The 18,309-nt window shown below is 40.4% G+C and overlaps 2 protein-coding genes across 7 annotated transcripts in view; both read right to left on the reverse strand.

The window, feature by feature from the left end:
- Positions 1-18,309, reverse strand: part of LOC128743923 (argininosuccinate lyase) — a 234,316-nt gene that overhangs the window by 16,244 nt on the left and 199,763 nt on the right. The gene's annotated exons all lie outside the window — the stretch shown is intronic.
- LOC128743916 (NPC intracellular cholesterol transporter 1) overlaps positions 1-18,309 on the reverse strand; it is a 62,813-nt gene that overhangs the window by 7,921 nt on the left and 36,583 nt on the right. For 2 of the 6 annotated variants that reach the window (XR_008412336.1, XM_053840613.1), the window contains exons 2-9: positions 18,009-18,275; positions 17,303-17,462; positions 16,937-17,232; positions 16,501-16,696; positions 13,647-13,781; positions 7,526-7,705; positions 5,605-7,458; positions 4,663-5,535 (exon numbers count right to left, since the gene is read on the reverse strand). Coding sequence is in view for 3 of the 6 variants with exons in the window: in XM_053840613.1 (XP_053696588.1) it covers positions 4,663-5,535; positions 5,605-7,458; positions 7,526-7,705; positions 13,647-13,781; positions 16,501-16,696; positions 16,937-17,232; positions 17,303-17,462; positions 18,009-18,275 (3,961 nt within the window). In the remaining 3 variants the exon portion in view is untranslated. Of the gene's footprint in view, positions 1-458; positions 830-1,999; positions 2,080-4,662; positions 5,536-5,604; positions 7,459-7,525; positions 7,706-13,646; positions 13,782-16,500; positions 16,697-16,936; positions 17,233-17,302; positions 17,463-18,008; positions 18,276-18,309 lie in introns of all 6 variants that reach the window. The other 4 variants (XR_008412338.1, XR_008412337.1, XM_053840615.1 and 1 more) reach the window with 4 other exon arrangements.

The raw sequence follows: 18,309 nt of genomic DNA on the forward strand, positions 1-18,309 counted from the left end.
GTTACTTGTTCATCTGCTTGAACTATATCTAGAGATAACTGGGAATGAACTCAAACTAGTTGGGATTTGAATCTTCTGCGTTAAGCGGATTCTAACCAATATCTACGGTCACAATTTGGAATGCTCACAGACTGTGTAAAGTGTTGGAAACAAGTTCATCTTTTCGTCATTTGAGTACATTAGAATAAGAATATCTTATCGATTATGGTTATGTCTTTTGATTATTATTAAAGCAAGACATTTCTAGTGTACAAAAATTATTCACAGTGTACAAGAAATAGAAGAAAATAGGGTTGTACTTAGTAAGAAACCTACTGTCTATCGAGCCACGGTGCGTAATTCTACGTTCGGTTGAATGTTTGACGGTGGGTTTTGTGCATTTTTATAATGTGCACTTAAATGTATGCAGTTCTGTCTGGATCCATGCACCATACATATTTTTAAAACAACTTTCTTACCAATTGAGCATCCTATAGCATTCGCGCCCAAGCATTTCTCACAGCCACATCTTTTTGTGCAAACGTGATTGAGAAGCGATAGTATTCTAAAAGCTACATTACGTCTGCATAAAAAAAACTTTTTCTGCAAATATATCAAGCTATCGACATACAGATGTAGGCAATCGGGATATTGAACTGTGTCAGTCGACCGGCGTGTTAGCAGCACAGCCAACAAATTTGGTGTTTTTTTTTACTAAAAGTGTGTCTATATAGCAGGACTTGGCACATTGGTGGCATGATAGGCTTACACACAGTAACAAGGAGTATACTTATTAACCATGGACATCGGCTTCGACTTGGTCAAACACAAAGATTCTTTCATCCCAGCGCTGCAATTAAAAATAAGATCGAATACAGAAAAAACAAATCAGGAAAACGGGAAGTAAACCAAAAAGAAGAGTTTCTTCATCCAATTCATAGAATTTACAGTTTTGGCAAAAAAAGGAATATCTCTAGAAGTGCGATTCTGCTACTTCGAAATATAGCCAGCAATTTTGATTTGTACATAAAAAATCTTTAATTGAAGAATGCTTTGTTAACAACCACTGAGAAGTCGTCAGTCAGCCACCACCGCGTAATGTTTTCTAGCGATAATTCTAAAACTAACTCTTTCGAACTTGTCCGACAAGAAGAATTTCAACAATTTTTACCTAAACATTTAGTAAAAAATTAAAACGGGGGAGTAGAAATATGCAATATAAATGTCTATAACACAGGAAAGTTTTTGGCATGATTTGTTATTAAACGAAAAAGTAATACAGATGATTTAGATGAACAAGTTATGATCAAACATTACATTGTTAGCTTAATCTCAAACCTGGCGAATAATTGGAATGACCTAAAATCTAAAGAAATGGGTGAAGTTTCGAAAATGTTCCACACCAAAAGTGATAAGAATGAACCATTCATGCAATCTGCTACCATGAATCATGCAAATGAAAAATGATTTACCAAAATTTTGAAGTGACAACATGATCAATCACAAAAGCTACAATAGAAATCCACAAAAATAAAGACAAATTTTGCTAGAGCTGTAACGTCGATCCTAGGCAATAGTCTGGATTGGAGTACAGGGTGCTGCCTTCCGTCGCATCGTTGACATCCGTCCGAGTACGCCAACAGAACAGATTCTGCCAAAGTTTTTCGATCCTGGTCTTGTTTTTATCGTCGGTCTTGGGTCCAGCTTCTCGTACCTTAAGCGTTCCAAAATAATACCGTGACGGTTCTCGAATCTGTCTTCGATCGTCGTATCTGAAGCTACTACTGGTAGTACAGCCAAAACTAATATTTTTACTGGAAATACAACTGTTGTCGCTGCTACTACTAATACCACTACTACCATCTCTTCTAGCACAAGTGCAATTAAATAGGACATTGTTGGTGCGATCAAGCAAAATTGTACAAAAGGCCCCGTCCGGTTCGGTTCGAGGGGTGAAAAGCTTAGTGCAACATTCATAACAACAATGAGTACTAGAACGGGTCGGAAGTTGTTTGCTTACGTTTGAAAGTGATGTTTCCTGTGTGTCCTGCATCGCCTGCCGCCGGTGATTCGCCAGCTTTACTTTGTTGATGGGAGCGCCTGTTGGCGCGGCAAAACAAGATGTGTTCGACAACACACGACAAATCATGTTCATGATCCGAGAGATTTGTGCATATTTCGATTTGCATTTTTTTTTTCAACCCCCGTGGAATGTTTACGTTGGAAGCGATTTTTGATTTGATTTTAATTTTATTTGCGAAGCCACAGATGAAACGAAACGATAATAAGAAGAGAATGCAATTTAGAACCCGGTAATTTGTTATAATTTCGAATAATTTACGCACACCAAAAACATGTATCACACAGGTCATCATCACTGAATATTTTTAGTAAAATCGTCATTATATAGTAAACGCACACTTACAGTGGCCGACACTAAAACACCCACCTACCTCAATATGGAATAAGAAAATATAATTCTTTTTTCTCAAACTTAGTAATATAATCCTCAGCGCTCGAAAAAATTGACGGCCCTGCATGAAAGTGAATATATAACGTAATCAACGCATACAGTAGTAATCTTTTATCTGTCAGCTCATGAACATGACTACTGAACTACTAACAGTGTTTGTCTTTCTCAGTTTTCTACCTTTTAAAACAATTCATTCATGAACTGCAGTGCTAAAGGATTGTTCGACTAACCTGTCAGTTAATTTTCTTGCTCTAGACTGATATTTCAGATCTCAAAGTTTAGTTTTTTAAACTGCCTGCTCTTTAAAATCATCCAAAACCTGACTGAAGAAAATTAATTAATCGCGAATTTGTTTATTCAATCTGGTTTGGAACTGGATGAATTTTATTTGTCAAATAGGAGAAAATGAATTCATCCAGTTCCAATCCAGTTCGCTATAAAACTTCGGAGCAATCTTTGCATTTATTGTTATTTCCTTTGCCGTTGTCGGCAGTTCAAAATAAATGAATAATTCATATTCACTTTCATTCATTCATTATGAATGAATGAATAAGAACGAATGAATGTAGAGAACAACACGAACATGAACGCAAGTGATTCGCTCGAATCGTTGATATCGGGTTGGCGATGCTGAGTTCATTTCATCAGATAGTACAGATTCAGTCTAGAAACAGCAAAGAATAAGCAGTATATTGCATCAATTTGGGCATATTGCATAAATTGAATGAGATTTCTAAGAATTGATATAATCTAATCAAAGTATAAAATTGTATAAAATAAATCATGACTAGCAGTAGTGATAAATCACGATAAATGAAAAAACAATTTGTATTATTAGGGATGCTGTTTTTCCTATGAAAATGCAACTTGATTTAGAAAAAAAATGGTTACCAATGAATCATTCATAATATTGCCCATTGCTAGCTATATTTTTTCCAACATCTTTCAGGCAAGGCTCGAATACCAATAACTGATAAACCAGACTATGTGCCTTCGAACGGAATGAGTAATAAAAATAATCGGATGATGCAACATCTGGTGAATATGGTAGGTGGGGTAGAACTTCCCATTTGAGTGGTTCCAAGTAAGATTTAACGAGTTTGGCAAGCTTAGGTCGAGCGTTGTCAAGCTATAGGATCACTTTTTCCTGCCTCTGCTCTTATTGCGGCCGTTTTACGCGCAGTGCGCGACAATCGCATTACTTGAACATAGAAAATTATCGTGCAGCTTTGACTGCTTTGACCTCAGTTGGTAGTTTTGGATTATTGTACATTGTACAGATGAATACCAAATAACACTAGGTCAGCCACGAAATCGCCTTAGTAAAATTAGCAAAGTTAGGATTCATTGGCAGTGTTATTAGTTAGTTACGCTCATATCTTACAAGCAGTTGATAGTGAAAATTATTGATAATTTTTCTGATTAATTTTTGACCAAGGCAGCCAACTAGGACCTTTTATATTTTGCTTGCATTTCAATTAGGTATGGTGTTTAAACGCTATCACATTAGACCGAATTTTAAACAAATCGAGAGCACTTGGGTTGATTTCAAAAACTGTGAGAATAAAACCTATACCTAGTTCTAATAGATCTATTTTATTTTATTGTCTTGCTAAAATCGTAGGAATATTTTCGACTTACAAAGTCCTAAAATAATTTAAATTATTAAAAAACTTCTCAACATTTACGAAAGTATTTTTTAGTAATTCACATTTGTTGCACCCGGATTTGATTGTGTCGACCACGGCAACTGACTCTTTTAAATGCAGCAATATTTTACTAAAATTATACAGGGTAACCAATGATCAGTACCTACATAAAAAACGAGGACTTAACTTACTTTGAACTTTAATTTAATTTACTTATACCATTTGCATTTCTTGTAATATTTCTTGCAAGGTTAAGTCGTTACAAAGTTACGAACACTCGCACTCACACACACACACGTAATCGTTTCATGGGTGCCTGAACATGCAAAACAATGTTACGTATTAGTGTCTACATACTACTAATGAACAGCCATCGACGTTTCACGTGTTAACAAATCACACTGTTGTGCGTTCTCTCAGTGACATTTATATCGACACATTTTGGTTTATTGCTTCAAATTTCATCACATATATTTATTAATTTTCTATCAACCATGACTTATACAATACTGGACGTAACACAAAGCGCATATCACACACTGCAGCGAAGGGGCTACTTACCGATATAACTCAGCAGCACCGGAAGGAACACGAGACCATGGGCAGCACCGAACAGCACGATTCCCAGGTACATCCGGAAATAGAACACCTGGAAGATCTGGCTCTGGGCAAACCCTAGCACTAGAATACCGCCGAATTTGGTCAGCGTGATGCCAGAGAAAACCGAACTACCCATTCGGGTGAGTGCATCCGCTGATCGCTTTTCGCGGGTTTCCTCTACGGACACCGAGAAACTATGCACCAGATGGGAGCAAAATTCCACACTGATACCGACTGCCATAACCAGATTCACTAGAGAGACGGCATTCAACGAAATATCCCAGTGGTACATCAAACCACCGATATTGATCACAATCATTGTAATGGTAATGACTACCACCAGGGACGAGTGGATGTCGAAACCCATCAGCAGGAATGTCACGATGAAGATGGCCAGCACAGAAATGCCCATGCTCTTCAGAGTATCAGGCCACATAGTCAAATACTGTTCGTAGAATACGTAAAACACCGAGTACGGGAACACTTCCACTTGTTGAATATCCGCTTCGTCACGACCTTCCACCCGCAGCTTAGCGTGGATTGTGCTAGTTATGTTGGCAGAAATTTTCTGAGCCGAACGCAGCGCTTCGTAATAATCGGATGACGTTTTCAGGATCGTATGATAGGCCATAAAGTATGATGCACCTACATCGCTATAGTTAGCCTGCATCGGAGTTACGATATTAACCGCATTTCCATACGCTGCATGACCAGCCTTGGCACAGTTTTCGTCCGGGTTGTCTTGCAAAAAGAACGAAACGTACCGGCGGAAGCTTTTCTCGCTTGGGCGGTTCCATGAGGTCAAGTTAATGCTGCATTTGTTGCAACTCGTCACTGTGAATAAATAGGGTACAATTAGTCAACTGTGATTTTAATTGCTGGAAAAGATAAGAAATAATTTACATTCGTGTGGACAGAAGCTTCCATTAGGCTGCTGGCGGCAGCATGATTCCGCTGCAGACCAATCGATGTAGTCGTCCAACCAAGATGCCGCCGGGCGTGCAATATAGGTTTCCTCTGGCCGTTTGCTTGCGATGTAAACCTGTGTCGATAAACTGTCCAGATTACAGTGCTGTCCTCCGCATATCAGATTTTGGTCGTAGGGTAATGAGTAATTCAGTCCTTTTTTAACTACAAAATACATCGGAGGTCCTATGCTTAGGTACTGGCCGAGATAGCGGAAATATTTCAGCACGAAACTGTCACCGGGCATTGATAGTTCCTGATCTAATCCGATGTCGATGTGGGGTGCGACGGCAATGCTGCTGCACAGCCAACCAAAGAAGACAACCATCACTAATACTCGAACGGGTTTCTTCATGATGAAAGGCACATAGATACTTTTGAAAAATTTGTACAGAAGGCCTTCTTTGCTGCTGCTGACTCCAACCGGCATATCTTTCTTGGATCCGCGGAGGAAGAATAGCACATCCAACCGATTGTCTGCCTGGCGGGCGGTGTCCAATGCCAACAGACTCACAAAGCACGTTATTTGCAGAAGGAAATCGATCAACAGTGCCATACCAGCATAGAGAGCAAAGGCACGAACAGCTGGCATATCAGACAGGCCTCCGAGGAAGAAACAACAGCTTTCGCTAACGGCCGTCAGAAGAATGGAAGGCCCCACTCGACCGAGTATTCGACCAATGTGTTCTGCGTGAGTCTCAGTGGGTTTTTTAGTATCGCGCTGATGTGTTTGTACCAGAATAAAGATGTTATCCACACCGACGGCGAGCACTAGGAACGGTATGACTTCAACGATGATCAGTGTGGCAGGAATACCGATGTAACCAAAGATTCCCACGGATGCTACCACGGAAGCAAGCACAATAATAACACCACCAAGGCCTAGCGTAATCTTCGAGTCAATCAATGCCCTTCTCCACTGGTTAACGTGGCCCAATGAAACAGCAATGTAGGCAAACATAATTATGTACGAGACCAGAATAGTCGAAACATCCGATTGCGACTCACGCCGCAACTCGTCTTCAATCGATCGTTCCGATGTAAAAGCAATACTCATATTAGCCCTTGTCCAATTTTTCATAAATGCCACATAGCTTTCCTCCCACGATAGAGCAGCTTCAAGTTTGCTTTTGTCATGATAGTTCCGGACAAGGAACGTTAATATGACGGCATTTGCTCGTTCATATTCTGGTTTCGATTCGGGCGATTTCGGTTTTGGTATGCCTCCTAGAGCGATAGCTGGGTCAACTGGACCGCCATACGGGGCCAAACAATCTGGATTGTACGGATTACCGAAGCATTGCAACATTTTGTCAAGATAGATAATGGGATATCCCTGCGGATCTTCATCTTCCGCATTAAAGTTGTCTTCATCGTCCTGGAAGTAGCCCCAAAGCGATTGTACAACACAATCTTCCGTCTCGATGGGTCCCCGGTAGGCCGAACTCAACGGTGCATAGCAGATGTCTTTTAAACCGATTGTGGTGTTGTCTTCCAGTTTGGATTCAACTTTCTTGATTGCCTCTTGCAACTCGAACACACCCAACAGGAACTGTTTGTTAAATACCGGTCCGAATTCGATCACCCCGTTCGAAGTGTTGTGAACGATGTTCGAAAGATTTTCCGCCTTGATAATCAATTGTTCAATTCGGTAGAAGGGCTCAAAGTGCGAGTCAAAGTACTCTCGTTCAATGCGTGACCGTGAGTTAGGTGAAGCCCACAGTTCTACCGGATTAGTGGTAACGTGTAGGAACATGATACCGAAGCCCATGGCAACAATGAACAGGATGCCTGTGGAAATGTTGAAAGTTTGTTAGAAAAGAACCGAGTAGTTTACTACAAAACGCTAGCAACTGACCTAGCAGTAGTACGATCCACGGATTGTTAGCGCAAATTGTACCCCAGCTTGTGAAAAACTTTTCCAGCACGGTTTCCGTCTTGGCACCGAGTCGCTCGAAGTATCCGGACTCGCCATCCTCGTCGCCGTGGATAGTAGACGGATGAGGTCGCAGTTCCTGTTCACCGTCCCAGGTGGCACCTAGAGTGGGAGGGGTAAAATATGTGGTTTGTGAATAAACAACTAACCAGCAACTGTGTACAAGGGATGAAAGATTCAGTAGAAGTTTTCAGATAGGTACTCGATATATTTTACCATTTGATTGATTTGTGCATGTGTTTTGTTTTACTGAGACAGGTGCCACACTGCGAGGCGATGAATAATCTAGCAAGCAGTATGGTGTGTCGGTATTATGTTAGTAATATTTAATATGCATGAGCTGACAGTTATTAGCCGGGGGACAAAAACGGGTTTTATAAATTGTTCAAACGAAATGTACACAAATAACGCGAGAAAAATGAGTAACCTGCTGGACGAGGTGAAAACCAATGAATGCTACAGTTTATGCTGATATTACGAATAGAAAATAAACTAAAATCTATGAGAATAGAATACAATTTTAATGAATTTAAAAAAGATTTAGTAATAGCGTTGCTCTGCCTATGGGCACGCCATTGAGTCAATTATAGGTAGTAGGTACACATTGGACAATATATTCAGAATTTCCCAGTAAAACTAAAGCAGTTTAGACATCTGATCCGATCCGGATAGTATCCGATCGTCCCGTTGGATTTTATCCGACTTAATAGCTTTGAGTTGAGATTGAAGCTTCTTGTTCTAAAGTATTCATCAATATCTTTAACGTGCCCCGGGGAAGTGCATTTGGGTATCGTTTGTTCCCGCTATTTTAAAGAAAACTGAAGAGAACAGAAAGAATAAATTTTACTTTGCTTAGATAGACCAATCTTCGTTTGTAATTTTCAACATTTGTTTTCAATCGCCGTAGACGACAAATCACTAAGCCTGGACATACAAAATGATTCCTACAGATTCTCTCTGGTTCCCTACGAGATAATTGAGTTTTTGGCATCCCCACGATACCTATAATTCGGTAAAGGAATCGAATCTAATTCAGAGCTGGGCCCATGTCCGATTTCAGCCTAATTCAGAGTTCAGTTTAGTCCAGGTCCTAGCTCAAATTCCATACCAGTCCAGCTCAAATTACATACCAGTCTAGTGAACATTCCAGAGTAGTTTCTAGAATCCAGTCCAGAGTTCAATCCATTTTAGTCCAAAGTCTCAGCCTCAGTTAAGTTTAGGGCTTATTGCGGTCAATAACGTTTCGAATCGGAAAAATAATTGTTACATCGAGCGTTCCAGCGTGAAAATAGCCTCAGCCGGTTTGGTAATCTACGGAAGTTGTCTCGGTCTCATCTTCAGTTGAGTCCAGAGTTTAGTTAAGCCTAGTGCTTTCCAGAGTCCACTTCAACCCAGTCCAGTCCAGTCCAGAGTAAAATCCATTTCAGTCCAAATTCCTAGCCACAATACCATTCCCTTTTAAGTCAAGAGTCCATTCCAGTGTTGTTCTGAGTCTAGTTGGGACAACTTCAGTACAGATTCTGATTCTGCAGAATCCAACTTATTTCAGTTTAAAGTCTAGCCCAGACAGAGTACAATCCAATCCAGAACTCAGTGCTGTTCAGAATCCAGTCCAATTCAGAACCTGATCCAGCTCAGAGTTCAGTCCAATCTGGTCCAGAGTCCAGTGCAGTTCCGAGTTAGTCCAATCCAAATTGCACACCAGTCCAGAGTATAATTTAACCAAGAGTCCAATTTAGTTTAGAATTCAGTCCAATTCATAGTCCCGCGCAGTCTTCAGAGCCCAATAAAGTCTAGAGTCCAATCCAGTCCAGGGTTCTAAAAAAGCATAGATTTCATACCAGTCCAGCAGAGAATACCGTCTAATTCAGTCCATAGTACAATCCGATTCAGAGTTGAGTTGAGATCAGATTCTAGTCTAGCCTAGAGCACAGTCTAATTCAAAGGACTAAACTGCCTAATTGCATATCAGTCCCATTTGAAATATCATCGAGTTGAAAAAACAGCGTTTGAAATGTTTTCTTGTTTTAGTTATTTCACCTATTGAGCGCGGTCTATTTTTTCGACATAATACAAAGAAATAGACCTTTACCATAACTTCTTTATAAAAACATTGCATTTTTTGTGAAAATTACTTCATTTTTTACCGACTTTTTGGAATAAAAACAACTTTTTGTATTCTTAATCGATAGTAAAGTAAAAAAAGAGAGAATCTGATATTCAACTCAAAAACAATGGAAATGCATATAGGACTGATATGCGATTATAGGCCGTATGCAGCCCAGAATACAAAAGAACAGAGCCTAATCCAGTTCAATCCACTCCAGATTCTAGACCAGCCTAGTCCAATCAAGAATCCTCAGTCCAGTACGGTCCGGAGACCTATCCAGTCCAGTTTTAATACCGGTCCTCCTAAAAGTACAGTCTCGTCCAGTTCAGAGTACAATCTAGATCAGAATTCGGTCGAGATCAGAATACAATCCAATTCAGAGTTCAGCCTAGTCCGGGGTCCAGTCCAGTCCAGTCTAGCTCAAATTCCATACCAGTCCAGTCTAGATTCCAGAGCAGTTCATTTCAGAATTCTGTCTCCAGAGTTCAATCCATTTTAGTTCAAACTCCCAGTCTTAGTCCTATTCCCAGTCAAATTTATAACCCATTTAAGTGTAATCTAGAGTTCAGTATAGAGTACAATCCCATTCAGAGCTTAGTCCTGGTCAGAATTCAGCTCAATTCAGAGTCCAGTTCATTTTAGAGTTAGGCCAATCCAGGGTTCAGTCCAATCCAAAGTGCAATCCATTTAAAAGTTCAATCTAGTTTAAAATCCAGTCCAATTCTGAGTTCGGTCTAGTCCAGTTGAAAGTCCGATCCATTTCAGAGCACAATTCAATTCAGAATCCCATTCAGGCCAGAAACCAGTCCAATTCTGAGTTCTCAGGACCAAAGTTCAGAGTGCAACCTAGTTCAAATTTTATTTCCAGTATCCGGTCTAGTCCAGGGTTCAGTCCTATATAGAGTTATATAACGCTAGGAATATAACGCAGAGGAATATAGCGCTATATTGTTAAAGCTATGTATTGCTTCACAACCTGTTGCGTATACTCAGTTTTGCTCAAAACTACTGCAGTCTAGCTACAAGTTAGCAGTAAACCAAATCACGTCGAATTTACCTTGTACTGTATATATTAAGTTAATACTTTCCACCGAACCTTTTTTCCTTATTCTAGAGGCTAGAGAGTCAGTCATTTCTGTTCAGCTTCAGCTTCAGCTACCCTGTTACCAATATTCCTTCTGTTCAATGTCAGTACTTTTTATGTTGTGACCAGTCGTGCTTGCGATCAAATAAATAAAGACGGGAGAATTTATCGGCCACCAACAAACTAGCTTACTGGTAACTAAGATTTCACTGGCGTCACAGTGTTACATATACATACTAGGCCAGTGCTTCCAATTTCTTGAACGTCCTTGTTCTTGTTCTACTTGGACTAAGCAGCTAGTTTGCGACGCTCCTCATAATTATCCAACAAGATTAGCCAAAAATGGTCTTAAGCACCCGGCGTTCAATAAGGGTCAGTACTTCCGAAACTCCGTCGAGCATTCTCCACGTCTCGAGACGGTAGAAAACTATCGGTCTTAGCGTTTTGTACATAACATACTCAGTACGAGTGTTCTCTGCTTCACGTTTCCTCTCCGGGAATATCACCGCTTGGTTGAAGTCTGTGTATTAAAGTCATTCTGTGTATTAAACGAGCTTGATAACGCGCGTGATAAATTGACACATCACTGTGCACCATCCGTCGTGATTTTGCCGGTTTCACGGGAAAGCCATCGTCGTCCATTATTTGCCATAGATTTTCACGGTAAATCGTATTATACACGGCCTTGAAATCCATGAATAGAACTCTGAAGTCTAATTGGGACAACTTCAGTACAGTGCAGAATTCAAACTGAAATAGGTTGGATGCTGCACTGTACTGAAGTTGTCCCAACTAGACTCAGAACTCACTGAAATGGACTCTTGACTTAAAAAGGAATGGTATTGTGGCTAGGAATTTGGACTGAAATGGTATTCGCGACCATTTTGGAGGATCTGAAGTAACACAAAAAATTTGATCCAATACCGATCGCCCGCACGCAAAACCGACTTGATAACTTCCTAGAAATCCACTAGCTAGCGGCAATAAGAAAGATTATCTATCGCCAATAATTTGAAAAAGCACTTTGAAGGCAGGGTTACCGATACCAACTTGTCTTCCTTTTTGTATATTTGGTATATTACAACTTCCTTTCACTCCTACTTCCAGATCCTGACTAGCAGCGAGGCAAACAGGTATTCAACCAACCTATTCGGGCTCAACTTGATAAGCATAAGCAACTTGATAGTCGGCTGTGTCTTTGCTAGCCGCCTTATTCTTGACCAGCTTAATAGTGTCGATCACTTCACCTATAGTGGGAGGTAGCATATCTTCATAGCCCGTCGTACTGATGTAGTCGTTTTCCCTGCCGTTTTGGCATTATGCTTCTGCGCTATTTATATTGCTACTTTCACCTATCCTCCCTTTCACTTAACCATTCGTCAAGATCTTTATTCCGACACCTTTCGGATCGCAGCCGCGAAAGCCTTTGCAAGTTACGTTGAATTTCTTGTAGAACTTACGTTGGCTGAAAATGATACAGCTATTCCATTTCTGCACAATTCGTTATTTCCAGGCGGCGCTTCTTATCAAGGAAGAAGCGGATTTGTGGTCTTCGTTTCAGACTTTACCACCCCACGACGTTTCGACGGGTCCACAGTTGCAGCATCAACGTCCACACTATTGGTGAGCCTTTCGATTACTTCTAGCGAGTTTTAGTTAGTACCAACAGCCTTTAATACTCTTCCAGAAGTTCTTGAAAAAATCTTCAGTTAGCTCTTCTTTAGTCATTCCAGACTGCACCGTGGCGGGCGCACTTGAACCACCGAATGGTAGTGGTCGTAATTAATATTGACGCCACAATAGGCTTTAACGTCTAAGAAGGGCCTTCTATTAATCAATACATGGTCAATTTGGGATTCGGTCTGATGCGGTGCTCTCCAGGTGTATCGATATGGGAGGTTATGCTGGAAATAGGTGCTGCATATGGCCATGTTTTCGGAGGCAGCGGGGTCAACGGCGCGGTAATTCGGTATGGGTTGATTGCTCACATTGAAGAAACAGCCGGTCAAAAAGTCACCAAGATTGCGGGTAATTATCAGAAAATAAAAAGACCTTCAAAAATTTAATTTTTGTTCGTTATTGAGCAACAGTTGAAAAACTAACGAGCGACCATGATGATAGCTCATGATGGTAAAGCGTTAGTTTGGTTCCTAAGTTATAATTTGCTGGTGCTTGGTTCCTGAGATATAAAATTCTGAAGCCATTCGGCCCATTCTGTAAAATACGATAATTTTGTAAAATGCCCACCTTCCATAATTTTAAATATATCTCGATATCAAATAAAAACTATAAATTCAGAATAATGAAAACAACGAATATACCTAATTTTAAATGAGCTTCAATATAAGAACAACTAATAAAAACAGAAAAAATAAATGTACTACTTGATAAATAGCTTTGTGCAATGACAATGTGAATGATTTGTGTTTTTCGGTCTGATTAGACTTTAGCAAATGGGTGATATATGTGAAATCATGTTACGGACGGTGTTAGAATTGCAATTCTGTAATTGTTAAACGATCGGTTAGTTCATACCACATACTGTGGAAATGCGACGTACATGTGTAATGCATTGCAATTGTGCAAGTATTATGAAAAATGTAAATCTTGAAAGCGCAACTTATTACCATGAGTTTCCTTCAACAGAAGTTCATAAATTCGGAAATCATACGTGGAGTGAAAGTGATTCGCAGCAGATGAATGAGAATACTATGTGAAATGTGGTGAACACATCGAATGAGAGTTACGGTTAAATGGTTTGCAAACAACAGACAGTGCGTTCGGTACTCGGCGAAGGGACGAAAACAGACAGAAAGTAGCATAAACGTTCGTAAGAAAAAATAACCTACTCGATCTCTTCGATTGAAGGGGCGAATCTTCGCGGTCGGTGCCCAGATCACCACTATTCGACAGCCCACCGGCTAGCCGACGACCCACGGTCGAACGCAGGTCTGAACGTAAGGTGTCGCCCGGTACCAGGAGCTCTAAGAGAGAGAAAGAGCGTGGTGGAAGTGTTCGGTTTATGTTTCGCAATTAGTATTATTCGATAATCGATCGAGTAATGGAGGTTTGCGATAGTGCACCACCAAATGACCATCCGAAAAAAGAAAGAGAAAAATGTTCTTGATTAGATCCCAATGTGGTTGTAGGTTATGATCGATTGATGGATGGAATAAATGAATGAATGATCTGTCATCCTGTGGCAAACACTTTGGCGATTGTCATTTGTTGGTGAGCATTGTAGTTGGTAATACCGTTCAACCTGCATTATACTAAAAAGAAGATATTAGTCACATTTTGCTCTTACTCTAAACCAAAACCTGGTGTATCCATACCCATATCCAATAATTGCTAAGATTAAATATATACGAACGAACGAAAATCAAAATAACCGATTTTAATTGAACCTAAATAACCTTTGCTTCACAGACAAAACTGTATATTTATGATGCTGATTCCTGAATCATGAGAAATGATTTATTTTTAGTTCAATAGGGCGTAGGTACGACGTCACGTGGACAGACACATGCAAGTTGTGGTTACCCCAACAGCAGCACGCACGATCGATCTTTTACGTGAGGTCAAGGGAAATATTTGATGCAAAATATTTCCGATTCCCGATATTATTTTCCAAGTATTTTCACTGGAGCGGCATTTCCATCAAGGTTCAAGGCATACAACTACCAAGTTCAAGTTATTAATAGCAGTCATATTAAGTGCATGAGTTTAATAATGCGCTAAACCAAAAACCTTCCACAGAATAACTTTCTAAACTGAGAAGTCATCTTGTTTTATCGGAAATTAAACCATATACATCATCGTTCCCATTTTAGATTGCAAATACAATTTGATATATTCAAAAAATTGCAATCAATGATAACGTGCACAATTAGTCTCATGCCGGAAATAGCCACCGACATTTAAAACTGTGTGGCCTTCTGCAGTCAGAAATGACTGATTAGACAATCTATTTTTGCAGGAGAGCAACAAGTTTATAAAGCAGCATACGGCTACGCTTTTAAATTTTTATTTGAAAAGACTAATGAATATTGTACTCGGACGCAGGTAAAAATGCACAGCAAACGGTTGGGGCTAGAAAACCGATCAAGCCATAATATGTTCAGCCCACGCCGGACTGGCTCTGCCAGGCGGAACGGATGTCAGACCGGATGTCCACCATTACCATGCACACGATAGGTTGGTTGCGATTGCGACAGCAATGAAAGCAATTTTCCGTCCGAACTTCTCCAATCAACTTGGCACGGCATAATGCTTTGAAAAACCTCACAAAAACGAACAATTATGAATTGGGGATTTTTTTTTACAACAATGAAGTAGGTACTTCCGAAAATCTTGTCACGTTTGTCGTTATTATATAAATTTGAAATGGCAAAATGTTTCCTTTATGCACAAAGTTAATATTCAATATTCGAACATTATTCTGTTTGTGTCGAAAAAGCGATCCTTGGATTTTATTTCAATTCGATTGGAATTGTAGAGTAGATAGAACATTGTTGGAGGTCACCTTTGCACATGATGGTGGACTCTTTAGACATAAGGCGTCCCGCCTGAAGAAGAAAGGCTGGACGTCGTTGACGCAAGATGAGAGTTTCACTGTAGCTCCCCAGTATACTTGGTAAAATATGTTGATGCAAACAGTTCGTTACCTTCAAAATTAGAGAAATGCTAATAAGCAATAAAGTCATTCGTTCGACTTTGTCCACTCTACGTACACAGTAGGCAGCAGAGCAAAGGAAAGCTGTGAAGATCCTGTCACTTTCTGAATGTCTTTTAAATGAAAAACAATAAAAAACGAGGCAATATCGAAAAGGTGAATATTATCGCCTACATATTGAATGGCATATGGAATTTTAACCGGAAATACAAGAAACTTATTCTTAATGAACAAATAAATTTAATTAAAACATTGTAAAACCAAATTTGTTTTAAGTTTTAAATGAGAAATTATGGTAAAAATGTGCATTGTCTCAAGCCTTCATTTTTCTTTGAAAATAAACACTGAATCATGATGAATTTTGTCTCTAGAGAACACCTGTGTTTACACAGAACCGGTATCTGCAACGTCCGTCTTATGCGTATACATACACGTAGACGTAGTGATGATTCAGTTGTAAACTAATTCCTAGGAAGGTACAGTTTCATATACCTACTACATTGGACAAAGCAGAGTGTTGCTTATCTGACATATCGACATCGACGCCGCGGCAAGTAGCCTAGAAATGTGATATCACACTAGTGATGGTATCGGGCTGCTGCTGCTGCTGTTGCTGTCACTTTTGCTATTGGCTTGCATGTGTCTCACATTTCCGTCGAACGAGCGTATGCTTTATGTTTATCAGTAAGTGGGGCTTGTTTGTAAATTTCTAGTCCTAGGTAATGGGTTCTTTATCGGATCTAAGGATTGACAAGTATCGGATGATACAAAACTGATTACCAACAGAAACGAAACATTCCCTGCATTTTGCAATTTATGCTTTTTAAAGAATGCAGTAACTTTGGTTGATTGCAACATTTTTTAAACAACCCAGTTCGCTCTGTGTGTGTAACAGAACATTTGTTACCATTTGTATATTTGATTTCTCGCTTATCATGGGATGGTGAAGGGTGGTAATGAAGATGAAATTGATGAACGGAACGGAACCGAAGTGCACTTCGTAAAACACTGTAAAACGGATAACTTACCGGCACCGTTTGCACTGGATTGGCAGAGACATGCGCCAATCACGAAGAGTCCACTGCACACTAGGAATACAACAAACATCACCACGGCATAGCCATCGAAGCCGTAGATCATGAACGGTTGGGCTGGTGGGGATGGCGGCGGTGGCCGCGGGCAGGATGCCTCACAGTCGATGCACGAGCAGGCTGGCGTTTTATCCTGTGAAGTAACGATAAAGGTAGCGGAAAAAAACAGAGATAAGCTGTGTTGTTTATCCGGATATTCGCTTCGATGGAAATATACTATGATCGGCTCGGGAAATGAATTTTATGGAAGGTCAAAGGTCGAGCAAGGTTTTATTAGTGTGCCTCTCTTCAGAAGGGAATGGTTTTAATTAAAACCTAGTGAAAAGGGGTATCATTGGGAAAGTAATTTTAATTGGATTTTCTATCCACTTACATCCAGTCTCTCATTGCATGGCACCACTCGAGGATCCAACGGTTGGAACTCACTGCCATTGGTAGTTTGATGGGTGATGTAGTTGATTTGGAACGGTACGTAGTAGTTGTTTTCTTTGGTGCCCATATAGGTGAACCATTTTCTGGCGCTGCAGCGTGACGCTCCCCATTCGCCGCACATGAGATCAAGCGCCAGCTGTCCGCTGGAAGGAACGGCAACCTGACTACAGGAACCATAGGTTCCATTTATGTAACGCTCCATAATGTGCAGGTCAATTTCGGTGATGTAGTCTTTTTCTGCGTGAAAAAAATCATTGCAAGTATTAGTTTGTATCCACAAATCTTTCTGTAAACATTAAAAACTTACTGATATTTTCATTAAACTCCGTGGCCTTTACTTCCATGAATGTCGACTGTTTCGGATGACAGGTGAAGTCGCACATGTGCCTTACCAAATTCGCCATACACGAGGGACAACGAGCTAGGAAGTTCGCTGCTAGTTTAACGTTGTTGTTTAGGATTTGTACCTGTTAAAACAGCAGACGAGTTAAATGACGCTAACTTAAAACTATTTATATTTTAGATGACTGTGTCGTTGAATCCTGCACATTGCTATAAACGTGAATCTTATACTACAATGACAGAATACAATTGCGTTGTACTATATTGCATACACTGTCATCATTCGAATGCATTCGGAAAAGCTAAGTCAACGTAACCGATGGAAATGTACGCTTTCATTGCCAAGGCAAGTCAACAGTCAAGCCTCTGTCTCAACCGAGACGAATGGTTCATCTACCAGATTGTCGATTCTAGTACAACAAACGATGCCGCCGTACGGCATCGTGTGCTGTACCAGAACAGTATTGTATTGAAACGAACAATGACTGTATTTATCGTATGCTGATGTTCGTGATTTTCTTCTCGAGCTCACTAATGAAGGATGCCCCTCACGGCAATGTTGATAATTAAACTATTCGTAGTATGATGTTTAGTGCTTTCCTATAATTTAGCCTACGTTCTAACGAATCCATCCGAAAGTGCAAAGTGTAATCACGTGGGGAGCCCCTTACCTGTTCGGCATCGCAACAGGTCTCGATGCTGCCGTCGCCGTCTTCATCGACGAGCAAATGCTTACACCAGACCTTCAGCAGGTCACGTGTTCCGCTTTCGATCGGTTTGGCTGGACCGCTATAGTTGCAGTACTGGGAGGTCAGCGCGGTTTCGTTGTTGCACACGCCGTACCATATGCACTGACCTCCTCCGCCCCCTGCGTCATCCCGTACGGCTAACGGCTGTGATCCGTCGCTGGCGTCGGCTGTCGTTGTTTGGGCCAATGACTGAAAGAAACGAAAGAGGAAAATATGCATACAA

The sequence above is a fragment of the Sabethes cyaneus genome, chromosome 3, assembly GCF_943734655.1.
Source record: "Sabethes cyaneus chromosome 3, idSabCyanKW18_F2, whole genome shotgun sequence".
Classification (NCBI taxonomy): Eukaryota; Metazoa; Arthropoda; class Insecta; order Diptera; family Culicidae; genus Sabethes; species Sabethes cyaneus.